At 37.3% G+C, this 19,165-nt stretch overlaps 1 protein-coding gene across 6 annotated transcripts in view; it reads left to right on the top strand.

Annotated features, from left to right (window-relative positions):
- The window catches only part of ABCC9 (ATP binding cassette subfamily C member 9), a 128,219-nt gene extending 119,787 nt beyond the window's left edge, over nucleotides 1-8,432 (top strand). For 4 of the 6 annotated variants that reach the window (XM_053556279.1, XM_053556284.1, XM_053556280.1 and 1 more), the window contains 2 exons: nucleotides 996-1,058; nucleotides 5,488-8,432. In XM_053556279.1, coding sequence (XP_053412254.1) covers nucleotides 996-1,058; nucleotides 5,488-5,625 — 201 coding nt within the window. In that variant the 3' untranslated portion in view covers nucleotides 5,626-8,432. Of the gene's footprint in view, nucleotides 1-995; nucleotides 1,059-1,758; nucleotides 1,935-5,487 lie in introns of those variants that run through there. The other 2 variants (XM_053556282.1, XM_053556283.1) reach the window with 2 other exon arrangements.
- The last annotated feature ends 10,733 nt before the right edge of the window (nucleotides 8,433-19,165 follow it).

Raw genomic sequence — 19,165 nt, forward strand, 5'->3', positions numbered from 1 at the left:
ATTAAAACAGTAAAATAGTCTCTAATTGATCATTTCACTAAATAAATGCCATCAAAATTTGTATTGAATACTAAGTTTTTATAAGTATAATATTGCCTCAGTTGCGAAAAGAGAAAGAGAACAGAAATTAAGTGTCGGTAAACCTGTTGATTGAAAAAAACAAAGGCTTTCACTTTAATATAATCAAGATTTCCCCTAGGAGAGATGTGGAATCTTTACCCCGAACATCTTTTAAAATATAATGATAAGGCCAGGCACTGTGGCTCATACCTGTCCTCCTGGAGCACTGGGAGGCCCAGGCAGGAAGATAGTTGGAGACCATCCTGAGCAATAGTGAAACCCTTCTCTTCTAAAAATAGAAAAAATTAGTGAGACACTGTGTGGCATTTTTGTAGTCCCAGATGAGGCCAAAGCAGGAGGATGGCTTGAGCCCCAAGAGTCTGAGGTTGCAGTGAGCTGTGATGAGGTTATCGCACTCCACCAAATATTGACAGAGTGAGACTCCATCTCAAAAAATAAATAAATAAGTGAATAAAATAAAATAAAGTGATAAAGGAGGTTTATGATGGGAATACAAATGGTTCCCGCCTAGAATGTTCTTCCATGGGTCAAAGGCCAAATTTTTGGCATGAATTTCAGTTTTTCCCTGCTCTGACTCAAAGGTTAATGACCTTTTACAGTTTTGAAAGTTTTGAATACATATTGTTTGTGGTATAACTCAAGTGAGTGTTTGGATGCCCATTTGATTTCATTTTGCTGTTTCCTGGCACTAAATCCATTGCTCACTCCCAGTCAATCACTACATTTTATTCGCATTTCAAAGGCATGTATAGAATCCAGAAGGAATCTGCAGCTGGGGGCCTTGCCTTCCATGGAAGACTTAGGAGGGAAAGTGCTCCAAAGAGATTGGGTGTGGTGGGACATTGTTCTTGGGAGCAAAATATTATGGCAAGAGAAAGTAGTCCAGAGAAAATTTACACTTTATTTTTCTGCAGGAAAACATTTTGCAAAAAGTGGTCATGACAGCCTTTGCAGACCGCACCGTTGTTACAATAGCTGTAAGTACAGGAGATGGAGTTGATTTGCTTTTCTTTGTTTTTTGTTCTAAAATACTATAATCTTACGTTTCAGCAATTAAAATACAGTGATATGAAATTATGTATTTCTCTGCTAATATTTCTGTGTCTGGGCAAACAAAAAAGGAAGAAAAAAAAACCACACCTATATTTTGAAAACATTGTTCTTTTCCACACTGTCTGCTCTACCTAACTCTTCTAAGTTATAATCAAACTTCCTAAATCTAAAGGTTACAGCAGGACCTGGCCTCTGCTTGTTCAGCAGATACAGTGTTAGTTTATGTGGATTCATTCTCTTTTCAATAATAATCTGATGAGCAGTGGAAGAAACAAAATTCCTATATTTGGTTTCCAATTCTGCTACTATTTCTAAATTTCTACATTTCTATTCACCTATGTGGTATTTTTTTTTTTTTTAAGCAATGAGATGTCTCACAGCAGGGGCAGGGAATCTTTCTATTTTTAGATAGCACCTATTATAATAGAAGAATTGCAAGAATCTTTGCACTTCGTGTTATAGCTTCCTTCAAACAGACATGATTTTCTGTCTTTCTCTCTTTGCAAACATATGAGTTCTTGCTTACATTTAGGCTTACTGCTTAGCAGAAACGTTTTAATGAGCCACCTGGACATTATTTCCTCCTGCTGATTCTCTTCTCTTCTTTCCATTTCTTCCCTCCAGCACCGCGTGTCTTCTATTATGGATACAGGCCTTGTTTTAGTCTTTTCTGAGGGTATTTTAGTGGAATGTGATACTGTTCCAAACTTGCTTGCCCACAAGAATGGCCTCTTTTCCACTTTGGTGATGACCAACAAGTAGACCATCGTGATCTACTCTGCCAAGTACCCCATTCTCTGGTAGTTATCGGTGCAGTGTCCCCTAACGAAGGCAAGGCTGGCTAATGCTGTGATTAAAGGGAAGGCTGGGGTGAAGGAACAAACCGCAGGGTGTTATTGACCAAATCAGCTCCACAATACCAAAGGAGGCACATGCCTGCGTTTTCAAATGCATATGTACAAGAGTGAGTATTTAGCAAAACCAAGAACAGGATTTACCTCCATCCTCAGGACACATTTCACTGTTCCTGCCCTGAAGAATGCATTATTCAATTTAAATACTTACTTATGTTAAGCTGCTGAGCACTGGGAGTTGTACCTGGAGTGCTTGCTACGCTTTCATTTTGTTGTGGATGACACATGAGAGAAAGAAAAGCCTTTAAAGTGCAGCTCTTTCAAGACGGCAGGAAATAACTCCCCATCAGGGCCCACTTTCTGCAAACCATGCCTACGTATGTAAAGAAAAACCTACTTCCTCTCATTTTCCCAGGAAACTCTGTGGTTCTTCTGCCCATAGGAAAGTCACCTGATCAGCTCATTCACACTAAGGTGTGAATGATGCAAGGGTTGGGAGAATTAACTAACTTAAAAAACAGTTCTCTAACATTTTCAAGAATATCCTTGCTGGAAAAGGTAAGGAGATATTTTGGGAGAGAATATTCCCGTGGCCCCTAGACACGGGAGAGGGGGAGAAAGGCTACCCTTGCCTACTCTAAAAGGTTTCCTCTGCTCTTCCTGAAGCATGGCTTTGTTCAGTGGTCTTACTTAGTCTCTATCGGGAATATTACATGTAATTTGTATTGTTAACCAAAGAACTAAGCTTCTTACCTGCTTTCTGTTCTCCTACATTCACTGAATACTGGTCCATAGACATGTATCTTCCAGCCATTCTTCATCTCAGAACCACTATTATGCACCTAGTATGGTGGCCACAGGATACCATGGTTAACTGGCACCAAAAATTGTGGAATATCTTAAAAAGATAACTTTTTCCAGCTTCCAAAAGAAGAACTTAACACACCCAAGTAGACCATGCTGTTTGTGATGTGGTCTTCATGCTTGATTAGATGAATTTCTCTGGACCATTCTGGACATTTCCTCAATACCATGACAAAGCACACCACACTGTCAGGAAAAAAACATAATCTGAATTAATAGAATAAACATCAGGTATCTTTATTTCTGTTGGCCAAGATTTTTCAATGTTTTAATTTTTTTCCTAATAAACATTATTTCTGAATATCAAGGCAATATTTATAATATATATTGTGGATGTAGAGACCATATTCTTTTCTTTTTTTTTTATTGTTGGGGGTTCATTGAGAGTACAATAAGCCAGGTTATATTGGTTGCAATTGTTAGGCAATGTCCCTCTTGCAATCATGTCTTGCCCCCATAAAGTGTGATATAGTTATTGAAGAACTATATTTTTCTAGAGGGAAAAGGCACAGCAGTTATTAAATAGTTCTTTAAGTTTATTTTTATCTAAATGCATGGTTATAAAAATGGCTCCTGTCCATTCTCAAAGATAAACATTACTCTCCAACATTGGGCATATTCCTAAATATACATTATTTATTTCCCATATTCAGTGAATGATAGGCTTGCAGATGGGCGTGACAAACAGTGGTGTATGTTTTCAGCTGGCTTCATTATCACACTCCACCTACGTGTATCTTTCCTCTGATAGTTGTGACTCACCTGTAACTGCTTGCTCTACTGATAGCATGAACCTGAGACTGTCCTGTTTACGTAGAACTGGGGAGAACACAGATCTTTGCTTGTGGCAATGGCTTTAGGTTGGATTTTTGAATGGTTAGGAGAAAGCACTTTGGAAGATTATGTATAAGCTAAATAAATGGTATTTCCAGCTGTAGAACTCTGGGCAGCAGTTCCCATCAGCACAGAAATACTGTGACCTACATGGCCCAGGCTTAGTATAACAGCCCCATCCACATGTGGCTATTGACTATTTGAAATGTGGGTAGTTCGAATTAAGACATGCTAGAAGTGTGAAATACTTACTGGATTTCAAACACTTAGTACCAATAGAGGAAAGTGAAATATCTCATTAATAATTATTATGTATGTCACATGTCAAAATAATAACATTTGAATAGATTAAGTTAAATACATTAAAACTGCTTTTACTCATGTATTTCTACTTTTAAAATGTACCTCCTAGGAAATTTAAAATTACATGTGGCTCCTATTATATTTCTGTTGGACAACACTGATCTTACCAACAGTAAAGGCCCGTCACACAAATTTTTACCTTCTAAATTATGAAAATAGAGAATAATAGTGGTTGATGTTTATTATTTGATTGTATGTGTCAGTCAAGGTACTGAACCTTTTTACAGGGCTTGTTCTATTTGCACCTCACCACCCTTCTCTGAGGCAGGTACTATTATTACCATGAGTTTACAGATGTGAAACTGGAAATACACTAAGGTAGGTATGTTGCTCAAGATTGTACAACTAACAGGTGGCAGAGCGAAAATATACAAACCCAGCTTAGCTTTTAACCATAACACTAAACATGATAGGTGATCATTCCTTGAAGGCAGTGTTTTTCAACCATTTTTATCTCCTATGGTTAAACTTCCCTGACCCACTTAAATTATGTAGATTAAAAACACAGTAAAAAAAAAGGAATACACTTACTGTGCTTTGAACTTCTTTCAAAAATAGTTTAATTAATGATCTTTAAAAGTTTTCTGGGCACACCTAAGAAAACCACTGCTCTAAGGGTCTAAAATAGATGACAGGATGGAAATAGCTCACATTTTGAAGTTAGGAAAGCTGGTTTTTATACTGGTTCCACCAGTTGTTATCAGCGTGATCTTGATCTCCTGGTTTTGCTTTATCTCTATGAACCTCAATGGTCTCCCATATCAAGGAGAGAGGTGACATCCACAGCTAAGGAACGTCTGAGGTTCCCCAAGTATGCATGTGAAGCACTTAATGCCTGGCATGTGCTCCATATGTGGTACCTTTTATCATTATTAATTATTAACACCAGTGCCTCTCTCCAAAGGGTACCATGTGGAAAGTGACAATGAGTGAGTGGTGAAGAGACCGGATATGTAAGGGCCTGGATAATCCATTCTAATACTGCATTCCAGAATAGACGTCCCCATGTTGCCTACCAGGATTAGGTCAATACTTTCCGTGGTTCTCCATATCATATGCTAGCCCCCTGAATTAGCTGACTCTACACAAGACAGAACAGCTGTTGACACTGAAGTATAACCCCACTGGTTCATGATGGCCCCACTTAGAATTCTACTATTTGACAAACATTTATCAGCCTGCTTAAGTTTCCATGAAAACGATGACCCTGACATAGTAGGTTTACTCACGCCAACACAGCTCATACTAAACCCAGCCATACTAGTCAGTATTTTAAAAGTAAACAAATAAGGAGAAAAAGAATGGCTGTGCTTCCTATAACTCCTGGCACCCCAAGATAAATGCATGTCCCTGGGTAATTTGTAAACTACACGTATTCTATTGTTTAGGCTTGTGTCTTGAAATCTGTAACAAATACATGCATTCTTTTTGCTCACAGCATCGCGTTCACACAATTCTGACGGCAGACCTGGTTATTGTGATGAAACGAGGAAATATTTTAGAATACGACACTCCAGAAAGCCTCTTGGCTCGGGAAGATGGAGTATTTGCTTCTTTCGTTCGTGCTGACATGTGAAGGGGTGAAACATGTATTTAAACTAATATAGTCCTAACCTATTTAATGGATCATCAGATTGACCTTTGTGCAAAATCTTAAACTTTTACAGATTTTTTGCACAAGAGAAGTTGGCATTTCCCTTTCCTGCTTTTTAAACTGTTTTCTAAGATATTACTGCTAACTGTATTCATTACCCGTGTTTTTATAATGATCGAGCCACTCAGCCTTTAAGAACAGCAGGTTGTATTAAAACCTGTAAGCTACTTGAACAAATCAATAGCTTATGTTTTCTCATAACTTTGGTAACTATCTCTCAGGCATAGAAGTCATTATTATTATACTCTTATTGGTAAGAATATATATTCCTGGTTGTTGGAGTCTCCAGATGTCACTGGAAGAGAATCAAAAAAGGGCACACTTTCTAAAGAAACATTCATGGTTATTATCTACTTTGTGATTAATATTGTTGTACTCATTAATATTAATAATACTGGTGTTTCCAGCATTCTCTTTCTTTTCCAAGTCTAAATTGTTCCCTGTCATTAAGAAGTTATCACTTTATAATAGTTCTATAAAGCCAAAACCTTAACTAGAAACATCATGAAAAGAACATGGATATTTGAAAAATTATTCACAAGTTGCCATATTTTCCTGTTCAGTAAGGAGAGGATCCTTACAATATCAGGCCTTTTTCAGACTGAAGTTCAAGAGTGGTCAAGTTCAATTTGTCAATCATTATTAGCTGTGGTTGTGATTCTGAGTGCTAAAGTGCCACACAATTCAAGATTCAAAGGAGCGTAGGGAAGTGGCCTTACTTGTCATAGGGTACAGACACACAGCCACACACACCCATATCTTAGCCATATGCTAATAATGGCAAGTGAACATTCCTTGAAGGTGCAAAACAGTACCATGGCAGGGTGGAAATATCTCACACTTTGCAGATATAAGAATATATAACAAGTATCTATTTCTAGTTGGGAGAGTTTGCTTCTTCTAGACATTTAAGCGCAATAATGTCACACATGAGTCCATTTGCTGCTGCTCTTTTTTTAATGTACATGTAAAAAGCATACCAAAAATGTTATTCTGATTGTAGAGTGCATGTAAAGAGTATGTCAAAACTTGATGGATAGTAGTTTTAGTTTTTGCTGAAATGTAAATTAATAAACTTAAAATACTAAAAGTTACTTCCATCGTCACGCTAGTAACCATAGTTTCTACAATTCTGTGTCCACTAAGTATAAATATTATTGATCTGATTTTCATATGAGGATTCACAAGCATTGCAATACTTTGAAGATTTACAATTGGTGGCTAAAGAAAAAATGATGCTGCCTTCCTGTCATTCTTGTGTTCCATTATTATATTGTGTATTCACTCTTGGAAAATCATTAATGCTTGTGTGTCCAGAATATGTGAATCTGTCTGCACTCAAATATAGAATCCTAATATTTATAAAAAATAAGTTCCATGAAGATGGACAAAATGGTCCATGTTATTTAGCTTAACTTAACACCCTTTGTGGCATATATAAAATTTCACCGGAAGAAGATAATCTCATTGTTTCTTGAAAGCTAATCAGAACAGAATAAAGTACCCATTAATTAGATCTTGAAAGTACTTTCTAAAAATTAAACCAATCTCCTAAAATATTGCTTTGTAGGGCTAAATTTGTATGATGCTTGTTACTAAGTTATACCTAATTGAGAAATGAGTTTTTACCATGGAAATAATCTCTTATGATATTTTTAAAATTATACAGCTATACAGCCAACATCACTAGAAACATACCTACTTATAGGTATGTTCAAGAGAGAATCACATTTCCCTTTCTTATACCCATGTGGTTGCTGGTCCCCTCATAATATGTAATTACTTAAGTTGAATAAATGCTTAATAGTCTATAAAATTAAACTAAGTAAAGTGAAAGATGTTTTTAATTGATTAATCATTTATTTCATTTTATGCATGATCTGTTGATTATAAAAATGATACATGTTGGGCGGCGCCTATGGCTCAGTGAGTAGGGCACCGGCCCCATATACCGAGGGTGGAGGGTGCAAGCCCAGCCTCGGCCAAACTGCAACAAAAATATAGCCGGGCGTTGTGACGGGCACCTGTAGTCCCAGCTACTCAGAAGGCTGAGGCAAGAGAATTGCCTAAGCCCAAAAGCTGGAGGTTGCTGTGAACTGTGATGTCATGGCACTCTACCAAGGGCAACAAAGTGAGACTCTGTCTCCAAAAAAAAAAAAGGATACATGTTGAAGTATTTTTTTATTATATAGATATATAGCTATAAAAGACCACTTTAACCCAATGAAATTTTACATTTACAAGTTTTACATAGAATTAACCAAATCAATTTTAGACATTTTACTTCCTTAATATTTATAAAGATCAATAACTGCATAAAGCTTTATATTAAAATAACAGGGTTACTGACATCGTTGACAAAGAAAACATATTTCTCTTCAAGGATTCTGCACCCTCTACTTTTATGCTATTAGTCATGACTCATTAAAAAGTCTACTTCACTCTTTAATAGATTAGGTACCAGAAAACTTTTCCAAGTAACTGACCCCTGAAATCTGGGACCATCTCCTATTTGTCTATGTACCCTATACCTGCCTAGCCCACAATAGGCTTTAATAAATACGATTGTCTGAATCACTGATTAATTCAACCGCTTGCCATATGCCTGTATCTATGGGGTTTTGTCTTCACTTTTCTATGTTGTATTTATGCCACTTATTTATTCTCTACAATACATGAAATACGCTTATTCTCTATAATAAATATGTTTATCTCTACAATATATAAAAGTATACTGGATTACTATTATATAATAAATTACTGCTTGTATTTGTTCAATTAAAAAGAGTGATCATTTTTTCATTGATAATTCCACTAAGTATCAATCAGGACTGATCAATAGATATAAATCAACACCAGTTTCACGACAACACTTGGTTCCACCTTGATGATCTTGTTTCACATTTGCCAGACATGTACTTTATTACTTTGTATATAGATGGCAGAGACGTTTCCATGAAGTGGAACAGCTATATTAGCAAATTTTTTACATTTCTATTTAAATAGCTGGAAATCTGAAGTCTTTTCCTACGTTTATTGATGAATTCTTATGGATTTTTCTAATATATCTTTTTTTTTTTTTTTTTTTTTGAAACAGGATCTCACTGCATTGTCCTGGCTAGAGTGCAGTGGTATCATCATAGCTCACAGCAACCTCAAACTCCTGGGCTCAAGCAATCTTCCTGCCTCAGCCTCCCAAGTATCTAGGCTTATAGGCATGTGCCACTCCTGGCTAATTTTTCTATTTTTTTTGTAGAGACCAGGTCTTGTTATTTTGCTCACCCTGGCCTCAAACCCTTGGGCTTAAGCAATCCTCCTGCCTTGGCCTCCTAAAGTGCTGAGATTATAGATGTGAGCTACTGTGTCCATCCCAATTCATCTCTTATTATTTATTTTGTAATGTAGTCTTTGGAGTTTTATGATTTGCACTACTATAATAATTCCCTTATTGACTCATTCTTCTGATCTTCACCTGTTAGCCCAAGAAGCAATGGCCAAGTGGATGCATCCTGTAACTTAGCTTTAGTTTTTCTCTTTAGTAACTACATACCATTTACATGAGATTTTTTTCAACTATGAATAAGATTCACTTGGATAAAATTTTCCAATGAAAGAGCTTGCATTTGTATTTCTAGCCAGTGCCCCCAAATAAGATTTATAATTAACCAAGTTAGGGAATCACTGATCCACCTCAATCCTCGAGCCACTTTCTGTTTGTTACATGTAACACAGAGCCATAAAATACTAACAGTGATTTTTACATGCTTCCTGTTTGCTGATATTGCCTTATCTTGAATTGCTATCTAAGTGTCATAAAATGAATTACCTTAGTTTAGGAAACTGTTTTAAAAACTGGATCTGAGCTGAGAAATTATCAACAAAGACTTGGAACACTATTTTGTTTTTGGCTTACTCAGCAATAAGTAATATGAGACTAAACCTTTTTCACAAAGATGCGAAACGTTTCAGAGGTTAATAATAATAAACAATTCTCCAGGAATATGGGAGGAAGGGAAATAATCCGTGATGCGGATTCTCTTTTCCATTTTCATGTTTTTTTATGAGTGCCATCATCACTGACATAGGAAGGGTGATATATTCATTCTACATATCTAGTATATAGGATTTAAATTATTTCTCTTTCTATAGACAGTAGCAAATGGCCTTCCGCCAATCCCACCATCATCACCAGCTCCCTGTTTCAAAAATGACAAAGATCAAGGGAGCCCTATCTGGCTAAATAGTTCACTGGCTCTAAGGGGAACACACTGCGTGACTTTAGTGCCCCTACTGTCACAGGCCATCTCAAGTCACACACTTCATCTTAGTGACAAAGAGCTTTGTTTTTGGATCATTATTTTTGTTAATCTGCCCTCTGGCTAAAAGAAATAGCTTGTTGGGTGGGGCCTGTGGCTCAAAGGAGTAGGGCACCAGCCCCATATGCTGGAGGTGGTGGGTTCAAACCCAGCCCCGACCAAAAACTGCAAAAAAAAAAAAAAAAAGAAGCAGCTTGTTCACATATAACTTTGAGGAAGTAGCTTAATGCAACTTAATTTCCATTTTTCTCTAAGAGAATGGCTGCACTGTGCACTGTTTAGATACATTGCCAGTTACTATTAAGTGAAAGACTACTGACCTTCAACTTCATCAGGCCAAGTGGATTTAGGCCAGCTCTTTCATATCTAGGTATTTGCTCTTTGACTCATAGTAGTTTTAGGCTTTGTTCCAACAGTAGTCAAGAGAAATTTAAACAATTCTTAATGTCTTTCAGTCATCCACAATGCACATCAATTCTCTGAAGCTAGGCATAAACAGAATCTCCCACGGTTTGAATCCCTTAAAAGGTACTGTTAACTCTATTTTATAGGTCTCAACCTCTCCTCCGACTCCTCAGCGCACACATATATTACATTCACAATGTCTTAACTTGTTGCTGTAAAAATGTTGCAGTTGCTTTGAATCTTTACATCACATATTAATAGGATGCAGAGATAACTCACATATAGGTGGTTAGAATGTATAGCATAAAGAAAGATATTCTTTTTTTTTTTTTTGTAGAGACAGGGTCTCACTTTATGGCCCTCGGTAGAGTGCCGTGGCCTCACACAGCTCACAGCAACCTCCAACTCCTGGGCTTAAGTGATTCTCTTGCCTCAGCCTCCCGAGTAGCTGGGACTACAGGTGCCCGCCACAACTCCTGGCTATTTTTTGGTTGCAGTTAGGCTGGGGCTGGGTTTGAACCCGCCACCCTCCGGTATATGGGGCCGGCGCCTTACCAACTGAGCCACAGGCGCGGCCCAAAGAAAGATATTCTTACAATCTCAATAACCTTTAAGTGTTATGTGTATCTCCCAGATGTAAATTATCTTAGGAAGTAATTTCACTTCCAGCTAAATCATAAAATATGTTCCCACTGATATGAGGTTCAGCTGTTTTTTTTTTTTTTTAACTACTTTTTAAGATAACACAGGCAACCCATTGCTGAGTCACAGGGAGCAGGCTTTTTTTAGTTCAATGAAGAGATGATAATGAAGGTAGTGAACTGGACATGAATGAAAAGGTGGTCGTCTCTCTTCTAGGGAATGCTGCCTGGAAATAAACTAAGGTTATTTCATCTTGATTGACAAATGGTTCAATCTCTGCTCTGTGTTTATCTTTGAGTAACCAGGTACTATTCAGGGAGATTTGTCAGTGTTATGCAAAGCTATACACTGTATATGTATGTTAAAATTAGTATGAAATCTTAAGAAATGAGTCTCTTTGTGATATTTCCTTTACAGATAAAGAAACTGAGGCTAACACTTGAATGATTGCCCCAAATCACTGATTTAAAGGCTGCCTATGTGACTCCATAGACTGTACTTTTAAAAAGTAGGGGATAGAAGTGGAGATGGAGTTGGAATTGAAAAGATGCATCTGTACTGGAATCTAAGAAAGCCAGAAGTATCATGTGTCAGGGAAAGTGAGGATGGAGACAGTCTGGAGACCTATCTGGGGACAGTCCTCCCCCCTCCTCAATTTCATCTCTCTGTTCTAGTTTTTTCATTTTCCTTCTGCCTCATTCCTATCTCTGCCATCCTGTGAACAATTCCTATCTCCAAGATTAAATCTTCTAGCTTCTGAGCTCACCACTACTTCCATTTCTCAGAATGTTTACTTTAGACTTTTTAGCAAGGTGTCTATCTTTTCCAGCTCTTCTTTTTTACCATATGCATGACTAGACAACTTCGATTGCATCACTTTGGGGCCAGGTCTACCTCTGGTGAAGAAAGCTGTGGCCAGGTGGTATATGCCAACAAGAAGTAGTGTCTTATGCTAAGGAGGGCCAAGCACAGTCTGGAGAGTGGCATGAAAACAAGAGTGCAAACCCAAGTCACAAACAGTAGTTCCAGGAAAAAAAGTGATGAGAGTAGGCTGGTCCTGATTAGTTTCCTTTGGGAGGAAAAAAAATGGGGAGAGAGAAAACAATTCTCCATCACCTAAGCACTAAACAAGCTGGGTTATTAAAAGCCTTGGCCATTCTACTCACATTCTCCCACCCTACCTTTGCTCAGGAGAAATCCAAAGAAAGATATAATTTTCTTTTAAAACAAGAACACAAAACAAAATCTCCTGCCACAAGTAATCACCTCCAAAGACTGACTTTTTAAGCCCAAGTTTTATTTCCCTATGGGAATGACTGTATAATACAGCCTATGAGACATTTTCTTACAACATCCCTCTCAAGAAAATCAGTAGCAACCCCCACCCCCAGAATTGCACTATTCTATCCATTTTAGGATCCCCAACACAGACAAGCATTATAAGCATACTTCACATGGAAGCAGTCATTTCTTGCAGTGAGCTATCGCTCTATACTCTCAGACACTTACGAGGGCCAAACTCTCCCAGCCCAGACTCTGCATTTCCTATACACAGGGCAAAAAAGGAAGGCTAAGATGACAAAAGACAGTGATTTGGGATGACACATTTTCACCTGAAAATAGGAGCATCTCTTCTTTGTTTCTACTTGACTGAACTTCTAGCAACCAAACATTACATTGGAAACAGAAGGCATCTAATCTTTTGGCCAAAAAATGTAGGGGAAAAAAAATTAGCAGGCCTAATATTTCATGGGAAATTCTTGGCTTAAAGAATATTTCAATAAAGCTTAGCTGTATGTGCCAACAAAGCATAGAGATGACATAATGATTTATGGTTTAAATATCACATAATCTGTGTAATGTCTAGTATCATCTTGTATCAAACAACGCTGGAGAAGAAAAGTTCCTGGGCAGAAGAAGAAAGAAGCAACGTGAAACCAGTTCAAATATTAGTAGAACGCAAATTGCATCCAGCATCTCATTAAAAGTTAAATGTAAGGATAATAATAGAGAACATGTATTGAACAAATATGATATAAGGCTTATAAACATAACGTCATTTAATCTTAAGAAACTTCCACAAGGTAAATATTATTATCCACATTTTATAATTGAGATTCAGAGAGGCTAACTTGCCCAAGGTTTAGTAGAATTGACATGCAAACTCTGGCTATCTTACTTCAAAGTCATACTCTCCGCCATGTGCTATACAAAAGATTAATTTAGTTACCTGATTAACTTTTCTTGGGTTTATGTAATATAGGATGCTTAAAAAAGATCAACAATGGGAGTCTACATGGAAAGGAAACCGGACCATGAAGACCTGAGTTCTACTTCTGGTTCTGTCATTTGGACATACGACCTTGGACGTATCATTTAAAGTCTGAATCCCCATTTCTTCATTTTGAAAAAAGAAACCCTGCTGGCCTCATTGAGTTTTTATTAATCTCAACTGAAATTATGTGTCAAGCACATTCCAATAAGAAATATTAGTATTGAGAACCCACTACATTTACCATATCTTAGTGGGCACTGTGTGGGACTTTTTAAAATGCAAAATAAATGGTTTATTTCCTCTAAAAACAAATTGACATTCCAACTTAGCAGTGGAGAGGTCATATATTTGAGATAAGAAATGTAAAAATAGCTCCAGAATATTGATACCCCTGAGGTTCTGAAAAGGACAAATGTAAAGTCAGTCTGTTGGGGTAAAACCTAGATCCCCTAGGGAGAATAAATAAAACAAAATTAACACACATTCAAAATTAAAACCACATGAGAAAATGTAACACCAAGATGAAAATCAAGGGACACCACCAAGAGGAATAGCAGCACAAGTACTAGAAATAATTGTAAAACAATCCCTAAGAGAAATAAACATACAAAAACGTGTTCAACCTTATTCCTTATCAGGAATGCAAACAAAAGCAACTACCTGCCATCAAATGGCTAAAACAATGAAGACTGACAACCCTCCAAATGTTATAAGCCTGGAACTCTCATACATTGCTGATGGGAGCATACCTGGCATAGTGGGGTAGAAAACTGGCCTGTTTCCACGAAGGCTAAATATGTGCCTACACCAAGGATGCAATGATTCCATTCCTGGGTATGTATCCAAGAGAAATGAGTGTGTATGTCCAGAGAAGGACTTGTACAGAAATGTTCATAGCAGTCTTATTCATAATAGTAAAAACAAACAAACAAACAAAAAAAAACCCACCCAACCCATATGCCCATTGATATCAGAATGGCTAAGTAAAGGTTGTTGTGTGTGAAACAACCTGGCCAGATCCCATAGACACCGAATTGAGCAGAAAGAAGGCAGGCACTAAAGAGTGTCTACCATACAGAACTCACCAATAAGCACAACTCACTGATGATGAAATAAGTCATAAGAGGGTGAGCTCTGCTGGGGAGCAGTTATGGTCTGAAAGAGATCAGAAGGAAATATTCTAGGTGATAGGTATGTTTTATATCTTGGTCTGTGATCTGTGTGGTCATTATATAGTTGTATACATAAAGATGGTAAAAAGAGCAAGTTAATTTAAATATTCAAATATAACTTCTAGAAAAGAAAAAATAAACTTTTAATTTAAAATTCCATGGAGAGATTAAACAGCCATTACGTTTAGCTAATGAGAGATTCTTTCCCCTGGAAACAGATCTAGAGTGCAGCACGGAACAAGCAGATGGAAAATATGGATGAACAACCAGAAGGTGTGGAGGATAAAATGGAAAGATGAGAAGGTCTGAACTAGGGGTCCAAGCAACAGGGGTGGGGGGAGTTGGGAGGAGGGCTCACAGAGCCAAGAGCTATTCCTGAAACATTCAGACTCAGATGATCTCAAAAATATTGCAAACTTTCAAGAAGTAGCCAAGCCCTATTCTATTCAAATTATTCCAATCCCTGGAGAAAATATACACGAATTCTTTTCACAAAGATACATAACATTTATCCAAAACCAGACAGAGATAAAGCACAAAAAATAACGCAGACCAATCTCACTCATAAATATTCAAGCAAAAGTCCTAAACAAATTGTTTAGCAAAACTGCCTAGCAATATCTTAAAATGTAATGTATTTGATTCACCATGACCAATTGGAATATAAAAATATTACCTCAGGAATGTAAAAATAGTTGAACAATTTTTTTTTTTTAGAGACAGAATCTCACTTTGTCGCCCTTGGTAGAGTGCTGTCGTGTCACAGCTCACAGCAACCTCCAGCTCTTGGGCTTAGGTGAATCTCTTGCTTCAGCCTCCCGAGTAGCTGGGACCACAAGCGCCCACCACAACACCCAGCTATTTTTTGTTGCAGTTTGGCCGGGGGCTTGAACCTGCCACCCTCAGTATATGGGGCTGGGGCCCTACATTTTTTTAATCTACTAACTTAATTCACCATATTAACTGGACAAAGGAAAAAAAGATCAATTTTGTGAACCCCAAAATGGCATTTAATATAATTAATTATACATCACTAATGAAAAAAAAAACAGAAAAGTAGAAAAAGCGCACCACCTTTAAGTGATAAATACATAAATTATGTATTTGGAAACATTTTTTAAAAAACCACTGAGAAGAAAAGCATGCCTGCTATCACCATTTTGATTTACCACTGATCTAAAAATACTAACAAAAACAAGTGAAGAGAAAATAGAATAATAAATCAACTAAATACTAAGTATTAAGGAAACTGTACCAAACATAATTAATTGAGAAAATATTATTTTTCTGGGTCTGTGCTAAATTCTTTACACAACCAATCCATTTAATCCATACAACTTTCAGAAGTAGATGTTGGTGTCTCCATTTTACAGAAGAGGCAAGGGAGGCCCTGAGTAAGTAGCTATGCTGTTCAAAGCAATAAACCAAATAAATGGCAGCACTAGTATCAGATTTCAAATCTTTCTGACTCTAAAGCTCTGTGAACTTAAACAAAAAATTACAGGATGAATCTTCCAAAATTCCTCATTTTTTTTTAAAGATTGACTTTCAAATATATAATAAATATCTGTAGGTTTACAGAGAGGAGATCGTTTTATTACCCCTTTATTCTAACAATAAATGAGGCAATTTGGAATTTTAAAGTAGCAACAAATCTCAATTATTTAATTCCAGTGTGAATCTATTTAGAAAAAATGACCTGGTAAAAGCTTGTCTGGCACAGATAATTCTTACCTTAAAAACACTTCATATCATTTAACATCGGGGAAAAAAACATTCTGGTTTCATTGGGCCCAACAAGTCTAAATATCACTTTAAAACTTTCAACCTCTATAAACCCCTCTATTGCTGGCATTTTTGGAAGATGGCAGTAAGAAGCAGTGCTACAGAGAAGTCTGGAAAATGTCAGGTTTCTCTTTCCAAGCATTGCATGAGTCACTGATTTTGCAAAATGTAGTGACGTGAAAGCACAGCGATGGATCAAGACATCCTTGGAAATAGCTTTTTCCCCTAAGAGCTTCAGAGACCTTGTGAAGAGTTCCTATAGAAAGACAGATCCCAGGCTCATGTGAACTTGCCTTTATTTGGCATGAGACCATCAGGGCACGATTTCAGGCCCTGGACAAACCAGCAGCGACAGCCGCTAGACTTCCTCTCCTCTTGGGAGAGGCCCTCCCGGCTTTATTTATAACTAGCATTTTGTAGCCTACTAGTAGAAAATCATTATGACAGGTACTCTTTCCTTTCCTTCCTTTCACTTGTCTCTTGTGGACTGTATTACAATATCATAAATGTCGATTTTTGAGTCCCTGTTTATTACCAGTACCTTGGTTGGCTTCCTTTCCATCTTCAGTGTCTTAATTCAATTTCAGAGTTGAGATGTCAGTACACCCATTAGTTAGCAGTCTGAAGGTTGGTAAGTTCTCAAAAATAATGCTCAAATCTGTAAGATGACAAAAGAAATCTGTGGGCTATATCTCCTCCTCTTCCACCCCATAATGTTCTCTGTGACCTTTCCCTGAGCATCCACAAACCAAAACCAGCCCCAATATGTTGGTAAGAGCTGACATTATTACGTATACATCACCGGCCAGGAACTATTCTAAGCACTTATATCATATCTTCTTGCCCTCATAACAATTCCATGAGGTTCTCATACCTGAGTGGGCAAGAAAATCTCCAGGATAACTTTTAAGTGTGCCCTACTTTATTGGAAGTGTTTATGTCTTCTTATTAAAAATGTTTTAATTTGGGAGATAAAGATTTTACATCTTATTTTATCCTTGTTCAACAAAATCCTGGAGGGACATAAAATATTACCAGGCATTTGTCATGCAGCTGGACCATGGATGGATAACTCTGTTTTTGAGATATTGTCTAGTGGGAAAAGCATAGGACTTGGGATTGTGATCTGAGCTTGTCAAAGCTTTCCACCTACTGGGTAAGTGATTTCAGATTAGTCATTTTATTCCACTTGAATCAACTCATGTGCAGAATGAGGAAAATAACCTAATTCTCCGGCAGCTGTCTCAGGGATGGAGTGAACAATTTCACAGCCTAGGGCGGGCTGACTCTCAATCTTTATTCACTGGGTAAATGATGAGAGACGGATGAATCAGAGAATGAACTTCACACTTTGCCTGCCTCTTCTGCCTTTCCTTTTCCTCATCTGCTGTGCTGATCTTGCTACCGTCCTTTACATACATCAAACTATTTCCTGCCTTAAAGTCTTTACACTTGCTCTTGGGCTCCCTGAAGCACTCACTCTTTCCCCAGTTGATGACCTGGTTGATTCCTTTTTCAAATTTTATCACCTAAAAGAGTGTTTTTCCAGACTCAGTCTAAAATTGCCATCTCTGGCCCCAGTTTTCCCTTTCCTTCTCTTCCCTTTCCTTCCCTTCCCTTCTTTCTCCTTTCCCTTCTCTCTCTCTCCCTTCCTTCCTTCCTTCCTTCCTTTCTTTCTTTTCATTGAGGGTACAAAAATCAGGTTACACTAACTGCATTTGACAGGCAAAGTCCCTCTGTGTTCCTCCCCTAAGAGGTATGTCAAACACCATGACCCTCCACTCCCCCATGTACTAGGTCATCAATTGTCCTCATCAAAATTGAGTACATTGGATTCTTGTTTCTCCATTTTTGTGATGCTTTACTAAGAAGATTGTGTTCCACCTCCATCCAAGTTAGCACAAAAGATGTAAAGTCTCCATCCTTTTCAGTGGCTGAATGATAGTCCATGCCATACATATACCACAGCTTGTTAATCCATTCCTGAGTTGGTGGGTATTTAGATTGTTTCCATATTTTGGCGATTGTAAATTGAGCTGCGATAAACAGTCTAGTGCAAATGTCCTTACGATAAAAGGATTTTTTTTTTTCTTCTGGGTAAATGCCCATCGTGGGATTGCAGGATCAAATGGGAGGTCTAGTTTGAGTTCTTTGAGGATTCTCCATACTTACTTCCAAAAAAGTTGTATTAGTTTGCAGTCCCACCAGCAGTGTAAAAGTGTTCCCTCTCTTAACATCCACACCAGCATCTGCAGTTTTGAGACTTTTTGATATGGGCCATTCTCACTGGGGTTAGGTGCTAGCTCAGGGTGGTTTTGATTTGCATTTCTCTGATAATTAGAGATGATGAGCATTTTTTCAGATGTTTGTTAGCCATTCATCTGTCTTCTTTTTTTTTTTTTTTTTTTTGCTTCACCTGATTGTTCATTTATTTTTATTTCAGATTAATACAAGTGTACAAATGTTCAGGTTATATTGTTTTCGTTTCTTTTTTTATTTATTTGTTTTTTTATTAAATCATTCATCTGTCTTCTTTAGAGAAGGTTATATTCATCTCTCTTGCCCATTGATATGAGGGATTGTTGGCTCTTTTTGTGTTGCTTAATTTGAGTTCTCTGTAGATCCTAGTTATCAATCTTTTGTCCAATTCATAATATGCAAATACCCTTTCCCATTCTGAGGACTATTTCCTTTGGTTGTTGTCTCCTTAGCTGTACAGAAGCTATTGCCCTTGTTATTTTCAATCTTTATTGTGCTTTATTTTCTTTATAAATTTTTAAACTATTGATAATCATATGATATTTTACTTATCTACTTGTTTGCTAACAGCTTCCTCCCTTAGAATACCTTGAAGGTGGGACTTGGTT

Source organism: Nycticebus coucang, chromosome 12 (assembly GCF_027406575.1).
Source record: "Nycticebus coucang isolate mNycCou1 chromosome 12, mNycCou1.pri, whole genome shotgun sequence".
Lineage (NCBI taxonomy): Eukaryota > Metazoa > Chordata > Mammalia > Primates > Lorisidae > Nycticebus > Nycticebus coucang.